Source organism: Amphiprion ocellaris, chromosome 15 (assembly GCF_022539595.1).
Source record: "Amphiprion ocellaris isolate individual 3 ecotype Okinawa chromosome 15, ASM2253959v1, whole genome shotgun sequence".
NCBI classification, from domain to species: Eukaryota; Metazoa; Chordata; class Actinopteri; family Pomacentridae; genus Amphiprion; species Amphiprion ocellaris.
Window position 1 is genome coordinate 26,844,365 of NC_072780.1, and position 9,569 is coordinate 26,853,933.

General features: G+C 36.4%; 1 protein-coding gene across 1 annotated transcript; it reads left to right on the forward strand.

Moving 5' to 3' along the window:
• Positions 1-2,425: 2,425 nt before the first annotated feature.
• Positions 2,426-9,482, forward strand: pomca (proopiomelanocortin a). The gene is made up of 3 exons (XM_023283904.3): positions 2,426-2,535; positions 4,896-5,026; positions 7,885-9,482. Exons 2-3 carry the CDS (start codon positions 4,910-4,912, stop codon positions 8,401-8,403), a joined length of 636 nt encoding a protein of 211 aa, XP_023139672.1. The 5' UTR covers positions 2,426-2,535; positions 4,896-4,909; the 3' UTR covers positions 8,404-9,482.
• The last annotated feature ends 87 nt before the right edge of the window (positions 9,483-9,569 follow it).

Below are 9,569 nucleotides of genomic sequence, written 5' to 3' on the forward strand. Positions count from 1 at the left end.
ATGGTTTATTGAAGATTTATTGACAACCTATATCACCCCTGTGAAAACATAACTGGTTTTCCACCCTTGGCAGCAACAACTGCAGTTAAATGTTTGTTACTCCACCAAGGAACGGAGGAATTATGTGACAATCGGCATACATTTGTCTGTGAATCTGTCTGTCTGTCTGTCTGTCTGTGTGAAACATTACTCAAAAACGGACTAACGGATTAGAATGACATTTTAAGGGAAGGTCAGAAATCCCACAAGGACCAACTGATTAGATTTTGGCAGTGATGCGGCTTATAGTCTGGATCCATGGTTTTGTTAAGGATTTCCCATTGCCAGATATAGCGGACGACACGGCGTCGCTGTAACCATGACCTGAGCACTGTGTCAGTTATCCGTTGACGATCACACGATTGCGATCCTACTACAAAATGACCATCATTTATCAGTTTAAAATGATACAAGGAACAACTGATTAAACTGTGGGGTGTTTCTGAGTCCCATCAATTCCTGCCGCCCGCTACATATTTAGGTCACGCAATGTAGCAAACCCCAACCAGACACGTTAAGTTCAGCCATCAGCCTTATTTTGAACACAAATCCACTTTTCTGTCCTTCACTCCTTTCTTCAGGAAACACCGTAAGAGCTTGTCCTCATTAAAAATACGTCTTCAAAATAAAAGCATGGAGAGAACGGTTATTTTAACACTAGCAAAACAAAGGCCTGCCAAAAGTGATGAACTGATCAACAGACCTTTATAAGAGTAATTTACATGCAATTCAGTATCCATAAATAACATGCACATGCATAACGCATGTCTGTGCTCAGCGCAGGGTCATTCTTTATTAAAGATTTCATCCGTCGAAAATGATACATTGACTGAGCAGCCTTGGTGGAGTACTGCGCTCTCTGAGTGCTTTTCTAGTTACAGATTGTGTACGGTCTTTTACATCTCCATGGAGGAATGTTGGTCCACTCTTCTCTGCAGAATAATTTTAATATGGCCTCATTAGATGGTTTTTGAGCATGAACTGCTACAGCATCTCAATTAGATTCAATTCCAGACTTTGACTGCAAAACCTTCATTTTGTTCTTTTTGAGCCATTCAGAGGTGGACTTGCTTGTGTGCTTTGGGTATTTGTCTTGCTGCATAACCCGTTTGTGCTTGAGCTCTAGGTCATGAGCTGATGCATATTCTCCGGGAGGATTCTCTGATTGAGAACAGAATTCATGGCTCCATCAATTATGGCAAGTCGTCCAGGTCCTTAAACCATCACACTACCACCACCATGTTTCACTGCTGGTGTGATGTTTTTCTTGTGGAATGCAGTATTAGTTTTACGTCAGATGTAATGGCCCTATGTCTTCCAAAAAGTTCCACCTTTGACTAATCCGTCCACAGGATGTTATCCCGAAAGTCTTGGGGCTCTAGATATATTTTTGTCAATGTCTTTATGTTGCTTTTGGTCAGGAATGGTTTCCACCTTGCAGCTCTCCCATGGATGCTATTTTCACCCAGAATCTTCCTTATTGTGGAATCATGTAGATGGACCTTAATTGAGGCCAGTGAAGTCTGCAAATCTTTTGATGTTCTTCTGGGTTCTTTTGTTACTTCCTAGATGAGATGTCGACACATTCTTGGAGAAATGTTGGTTGGCCAGCCACTCTTGATTATTTATTACGACTTTTAATTTTGTTTACGCCAACTAACGCAGACACTTCACTTTAAATTACACATAATAATAGGTTGGTGTAATTATCAACATTATTATGTCAACACAACTCATCAACACAATGTCTGCAAGTTGCAAGGTTTATCTAAATCAGTAGTTAAAATTTAAGTATATGGAAAGAAGTCTCCTGAATTACTGTCCAAGTGTATTTTAAATAAGTCAGATGTGCAAGTACAACTAACAAAAGAAATACATAAACTGATCAAATAAAGAAAAGAGACAAAAAGAGAAAGGGAACCAAAAAAGTTTCTTCTTTTGAAACATCTTTCCAGTGGTTTCAGAGCCATTAAATGAGCTTTTTTTTTTTTTGTAGGAGAAGCTTAATTTCTCAATAGCTAACAAGGTTTACGGTCTGTTTAGAAATTTGGCTAAGATGGTTTTCGTGGAAATTTCGTGCACGGAGCTGCTGTGACTTTTATCTTTAAAAGTGTAGTGTGGCTATGGACTAGTTCATCTCTTTTAGTTTGGAATAAAGTGATGATGATGTTCATGATGATGATGATGATGATGATCATGTGTGGGTGGAAGAGTAGCATGACATTTAATTGAATGTCCGTTTTCACGCAGCGGTGCGTGCGTTTCCAAACATCAATGAGAGGGATGGAGGGAGGTAATGATGTCATCGTTTGTATTTGTGCGTGTGTGTGCGTGTGTGTGTGTGTGTGTGTGTGTGTGTGTGTGTGTGTGTTCCTGCCGACAGTATAAAATCAGTCAGTTGGTCAGAGGGACAAAAGTGGAGGGAAGCAACTGAAATCTCTGTTTGACGGCAAAACGAAAAGACAAACAGCAGAGAGAGACGGGACAAGACAGGGGGTGAGTGTCATCATTATGTCTTCATACATTGTTTTTGATTTTGATTTTTGAAGGAAACTCTGAAGATTTTTTCATCTAATTTAAAATCACAAATATCTACAGCCTCAAATAACTGCATATAATGTTACATACGACCTAATAGAAGAGCAAAGAATGCAACTTTCATGTTCATTAAAGTGCAAAAACAATATAACAGTGTGATAATACAATAACAGAACTCAACACAATTACAAGAAATAGCTAAAATCCAATGTTAAATATGCTGCACAAAATGATCAAGAAAAGGAGCACAACAAGAATAAAATATAAACGACAGAAAATTCTGAATGGATAACAAAAAATGATATCAAGTGTAGAAATGTGTAAAAATGTACTGGTAGGTGGGTTAGTAAAACATAGTAAAATATAATTTGAGGGAAAGGGCATGGACTTAAATCTCAGAGGAATAAAGAATATACACCATTAATTAAAACATATCTTTGTAAAATATATTTCAACATTTTACGGTGGTTTTGCTGTTGAAGCATAAAAAACTCGCCAGCTCAAAGAAGTAAAACGATGAGCACATATAAAAAGAAATTGACTGAAATGCACTGTAAACAAGATCTGTTTTTCTTTTACAAGTTTTTCTTTTTATTTTACAGACTGTGAAATAGTGTAGATGCTAAATATATTTAATTCAAACCTAGTCAAATTTCAGCCCACTCAAAGAAGAAAACTGCTGAAAAGCATTCACAAATTTAGAATAATTTACTGAAATTTCTGTTCTTTTGAAAGATGAAACTGTCAAATTCAAGTATAATACTGCAAATATATTTCAAAAAAATTTATGCAATTAGTGCCAATTAACAAACTGGTCTATCTATCTATTATTATTTCTAAAAGGTAGCTTTATTGTTTTTACACATGCAAATATTTTTCATTAAATGTCAAAAATCCTCATGTAAAATAAAATGAAATAAAATAATGTACTTTATTTACTGAAAATTACTGATATTTTAAAGCATTTTTCGTTGCTCCAACAGCTTGAATATTAATGGTTTTTTTTTTACACCGTATATTTGCTTAGCACAGATCAAGCATACGCTGCAAACAGTAAAAATAAAATAAAATAAAAAATACTTAGCATACATCACATTAAGACAAATCAAAACAGCAAGAATTCTGTATTCTACAGTTTAATTAAATATATTTAGCATCTACACTGTTACATTATTATATCGTATTATCAGATACTTGTCATTGAGGCACTAATATGTAGCTGCAGAACTCATTTTAACTATTTGATCATACAAGATAAAAGATTCTGATATTGGACTATATGAATAAAATTGACTTGACTTGAAAAGATCGTGTTTTATTTGTGAAATGTAAAGCAACAAACAGCGGGGATGAAACCTTCAAGTCTTTCACATACCTACAAAAAATAACTTGAACAAAAAATTGTGCGTTCACCTTTAAGGGTAAAGACACAGAATATTCACTGGAATATGCATAATAATACACCAAATTTCTAACATTAAAAGCACATAAATCTAGACATAAAATTGATCATATTTGTCTGTATCACCTTATCGCCAACATTCCTAAGTGCCCTCCCCTTTCAAAAAATAAACGAGAAACTAACAAATTCTAACATAAATCCAAATAAAATAATCTATAGAACAGAATATAGAATAGATCTTTTAGTTTTTCCTAATTTGAGGTCTTTAGTTTATTGTTTTTAAATAATAATAAAAAAAGATTTCAGAATTGTTGTAATCATAAGAATTATCTGGCACTTAAAAGTCACATTTTTTACAACATAGAAGCTTATCTTTTTTTGGAATTGTCATCTTAACACAAGAGAATTTTAATATTTTTAACTTTGCAATTTTTGCAGTACCAGTATAAACAATCTTTATGCACAAAATACAACAAACTATGACCTAAAAGGCAAATTTGTTCCCACTCCTTGGCTTCTCCGGGAGCTAGAGTTTATGCTAATTTAATTTTAAAAATCTTAAACATTTTGTTGTTTTCAAGTCAGCTCTCTATCTTTTCCCTTGTTTGCTTTCATTTTCTGCAGTTTTTATTGTTTGATACTTACATCTCCTTTTGTCATTGTCAGATGACTTTAATATGTAGTTTTATTTTGTATTGCTCCGTGCTATAAATATGGGACTACAAATAACACAGTGTTTTTCAAGTTCATTATTGTCATTGAAATGCATTTGTGATTAAAGCAGTTGAAGGGGCCCCTTACTAGAAATTTATTATTACTACATGTAGAAACCAATGGGTAGAAAAAACGTTAAAGTCAAATGAATACAGCTGAATTGAACTAAAAAGTGCTGAGATTTTTATTTTGAACTCTGCAGCAGACCACAGGAGAATGTGTCCTGTGTGGCTATTGGTTGCTGCTGCGGCGGTGGGCGTGGTCAGAGGAGCTGTCAGTCAGTGCTGGGAGCATCCAAACTGCCAGGAGGTCAACTCTGAACGCAGCATGATGGTAAACACACAAATACATGCTGTACACACTAAACACACATATGTATTATTATTATTTTGTGCATTTTAGGACATCTCAGAGAACATATGCAGTCGATGCCATTATCTGTTTTTTTTCACAATCTAAGATAAGAAGAATAAGAATTAGACATACACATATTTTTAATTCACATGTGGCTGTGTACATATTGTGTTTGTGGCTTAGCATTTTGGGAATTCATTTGTTTCAGTAAAGATGGATAAGGTGATGAGTTTGTATCTTAGCCCAGCTCAGTCCATATTTAAAAAAACATCTACCAACATTCCCACAGTTCATTATTCAACATGCTGAAGTGTATTTGTAGTAAAAATTACATTAGAAATAGTGTTTATTAACAGCTAATACTTCTGTGCAGCATCTGTGGTTGACTGGCAGTGGTTAGCACTGCCATTTCACAGCTAGACAGTTAAAATCTTTGCCTTTCTTAGTGGAATTTGATTGTTCTACCTGGGTTCCATCCACAAGACATGCATAGGTGAATTGAAGATTCTAAATTGACCATAAGTTTGAGTGTGCTTGGCCCAAATCGAATCAAATTTATACGTGTAGTACGTTCAAAAACAATGTGGAGTGACCAAAATGCTGTACACATTATCAGTAAGGCAAACATCAAGATAATATAAAACTTGTAAAAGCTAAAAAAACAGCATAAAGTACTAAAACAGGATAGAGAGGATAGCAACTTGCAATGTGTCAGTTTCTAAAGTAACCATACCCATGAAATGTTGGGACCATGAAGAGAAGCCGAACGCCGTTGAAAACATGTACGTCTTAAGGTTTTTTAAACAAGTCTATGTAATTGCAAAGGCTTGATCTCCATTACCCACCAGCCTCTATTGTGGAACAGCTTAAAGCAGTTCATCTGATGATCTAAGGTGGAATAGGGACAGAGAAGTTCTGAAATGTACCACAGTGTCAACACACGCATGGCTTTATACATAAACAAAAGAACCTTAAAATCACACCCATCATCTACAAGATCACTCGGTGTATAGACACTAGATGGATGGATCTATGGCCATTGCACAAGTTACATAACAAGACTTCTAGAAGACTATCTGACACCTATAAAGACTGGACAAACAAGACATACAGATTCTTCCCTTCAACGTGCATCAACGTTTTAGTCTTTAGGGAATTACGCATTATGTTTCTATACAATTAAACTTCACTCTCATTTTGAAAGGAATTAAATTTTGTTGTGACAGAAAGGGATTTCTCACTGAAAGGTAAGACTGTGATGCAGCAGGAAAAATTTGACTGAGCCACAATGTTAGTGATTTATGGGGAAGATGGAGGCATAAATCGTACAATAGAGCTTTTACTCAGGTGACGCAATTTCGGTTTTCACTTGTTGAAAATATCACACTTTGGTTGACACTTTTACAAGTGAAGTTAAGTGTAGGGACCAAAACTACTTGGTTAGGTTTGGAAAAATAGCACACTTTGGGTTAAAATACAACCCTCTCACAGCTTCTCTTCCATTTTCTAGCTTATTTGCCCCATTTAATCTATGTATAATTGGGTAAAAAAGCAACAGTAAAGCAATCACATAAATGATAAACATATGTTGACTTGAACTGTATATGTAATACATCACAAATAAAGGTAATTCAGCAGACAACACATTAGCCTAAAATTGAAAATGCAGTTTAGCTATGTAGGAATGTAATTTTTGGAACAGAATAAATGCACTAGACATCACGGCATCACCATTACAGAAAACAACAATTTTCCTGTAGCAAAATAACATTAACGACCACCAGCAGCTTGCGCTCTTGATACGTAACAACACTTGTGCTGAAAAGGACAACATAGGAGGGAAAAAAGCTCAGAGTTTGGTTGAGATCCAGGATGGAGGGATGTGTAGAGAATTAACAGAGATTAAAAGTAAAATTTATTCAAATGAAATAGCAAACCACACAAAACACAGTGAGTAAAAGATACATGTGAATAAAAGACTATAATAATGACAATGAAAAATTACAACACAATAACAAATAAAGTGAAGGTGGTGGCCTCTTCCTTGAAAAGATAAACTGTCCGGAAGATCCATCACCTCTATTTTTGTGCCTGGCTCTGAGAACATCAGAGCATCTAGTTGGTCAGTCCAGTCTCAGTACTCAATCAAGGTTTGAAGAAGTAAGAGTTCTGCTAAATAAGGCGGCTCCAATCCATTTAAAACCTTAAAAACACAGTCAACTCCGAAATGGACAGGAAGCGAGTGGAGAGAGACTGAAGAGACGACTGCTCTACATCCACATGCAAAGAACAGTGTGACTGAGTGATGGTAAAGTAATGAATAAACTTTTTAAAATCATCGGGAGAGAGATTGATCTTCACATTAGGTTAAATTCTTAGCTAAAAAGCCAGTTTTGACCACTTAGCTGATCTGTTGATCTAATCTGAAGGAGCTGTCAAAGATCACTATATTATGTTTTTCACAAAAGATCGATTATATGAAGCCAAAGGCACCAAGACAGTCATCAAGGTCATCCAAAAGGTCCAGTCGACCAAACACAACAATCTCAGTCTTCTTTTTTATCAAGATAGACAAAGTTTAAATCCATCCAGATACATAGATAAAATTGTATATCGTCTGCAAAAAGACTTTGTCACTCTTGTTCCCTTTAATTTTCCCTACTGTCAACCAAACACAAGTCTTAGTCTTAGTTTCATTCAGCCTGAGAAAGTTTAAATGCATCCAGATGGGTAGATAGAATCATGTATCATCTGCAAAAACAAGTAATCATTGTTCCCTTCTCTGTTTGCTCCTTAAAACAAGCATCAGAATCCATCTTTGGTCTTTTGTCCTGCAGGAATGTATCCAACTATGTCATCCCGACACCAACGAGATGCCCATCCTCCCCGGTGATGCCCACCTCCAGCCCCCTCCTCCATCAGATCCCTTTCCACTTTTACCTTTTCCCTCCTTCTCCTCGTCCTCACCTCAGACCAAGCGCTCCTACTCAATGGAGCATTTCCGCTGGGGGAAGCCAGTCGGTCGAAAGCGCCGCCCAATCAAAATCTACACCACCAACGGCGTGGAGGAGGAGTCGGCCGAGCTTTTCCCTGGAGAGATGAGAAGACGGGAGCTGGCCAGCGAGATGATGGAGGACGAGGAGAAGGTGGCACAGGAAGAGCAGATGCCGGGCGACGTCCATGAAAAAAAGGACGGCACGTACAAGATGAAGCACTTCCGCTGGAGCGGTCCGCCTGCCAGCAAACGCTACGGTGGCTTCATGAAGAGCTGGGACGAGCAAAGCCAGAGGCCGTTGCTTACGCTCTTCAAAAACGTCATCAACAAAGATGGACAGGAGGAGATGAGGGAGCAGTGAGGGAAGAGGGAGACACAAGAAATATTTCTCAACCAAACCTTCATCTGATTGACCAACAAGTCCAATAACTGAAAATCAACTACAACGTTTGTCACTGAATGTAAAAAGACCCATAAGACAATGTTTAGAGACACCAATTGTCAATTAATTTCATTACCAGTTAATCGACTGATTACTGTGGTAGACGAGTTGCTGATCAACTCGTTTTTCTTATTAGAATTGAAGTTTTTAGGCATCTTGATTTTCCTAACCACCCAAGATATCAACTGTACAAGAGCGTAAAACAGAGAAAAACCTAAAATATTCACAAGTTTTTTCCTTTTTTGTGCATTAAAACAAATCAAATTATTAAACCCAGATCAAAAAAAGCTCTAATTCACTGAATAGTTGCTTCGCCTCTAACATTTTTCCATGTACAGGAAGTGAGACTGCACCATAGTCATGAAGAGGAGGTCAGGGTGGATGACAGGTGAAGAAAACACCAGAGAGCAGTGTTTACATCACGTGGGCGGTAAAAGTATGATGAGGAAAGGGTTATGGGAAAAAAACACAGTCTTGTTTAAATGCAGATATTTTTCTCCTCTCTTTTCCCTGGAGTTTCTTGTCAGTTCCTGCCTTCTAAAATAGTTTGATTGAACCATTGTTTCTGCTCTAAGCTTAAGATTTGACCAGGTTTATGAAACCAACACTACTTGGTTATAATTAGGAACCAATGATATCAAGATTAAACTTTACTTTTAGAAAAAGAAATGTAATCTGCAATTGCAACGCTCTAACCAGGAGTCATTATTCACACTGCCATGAGAGGTCGCTTGTGAGAAATAGGAAGAAAAATAAGTTGATTGTTTCTGGGGTGTTGTTGTTTTAAATTCTTGTGTGGGCTGTCTTGATTGGCTGTTTTAACAGAGAAGTGCAGCAAAAAAGTTCTAATTAGATAAAGAAGAATATTTACAGAAACTTGAAGCATGATAATGGGTAAAAAATGAGAGGAGAGAGGATAAGAGAAAAATGTTTTATATTATGATTTATGTATATACCTGTAAATGACATAAAAAACATAAAGATATTTGCAAGCAAAAGACATGTGATGTGATGTTTATCTATCTATCTATCTATCTATCTATCTATCTATCTATCTATCTATCTATCTATCTATCTATCTATCT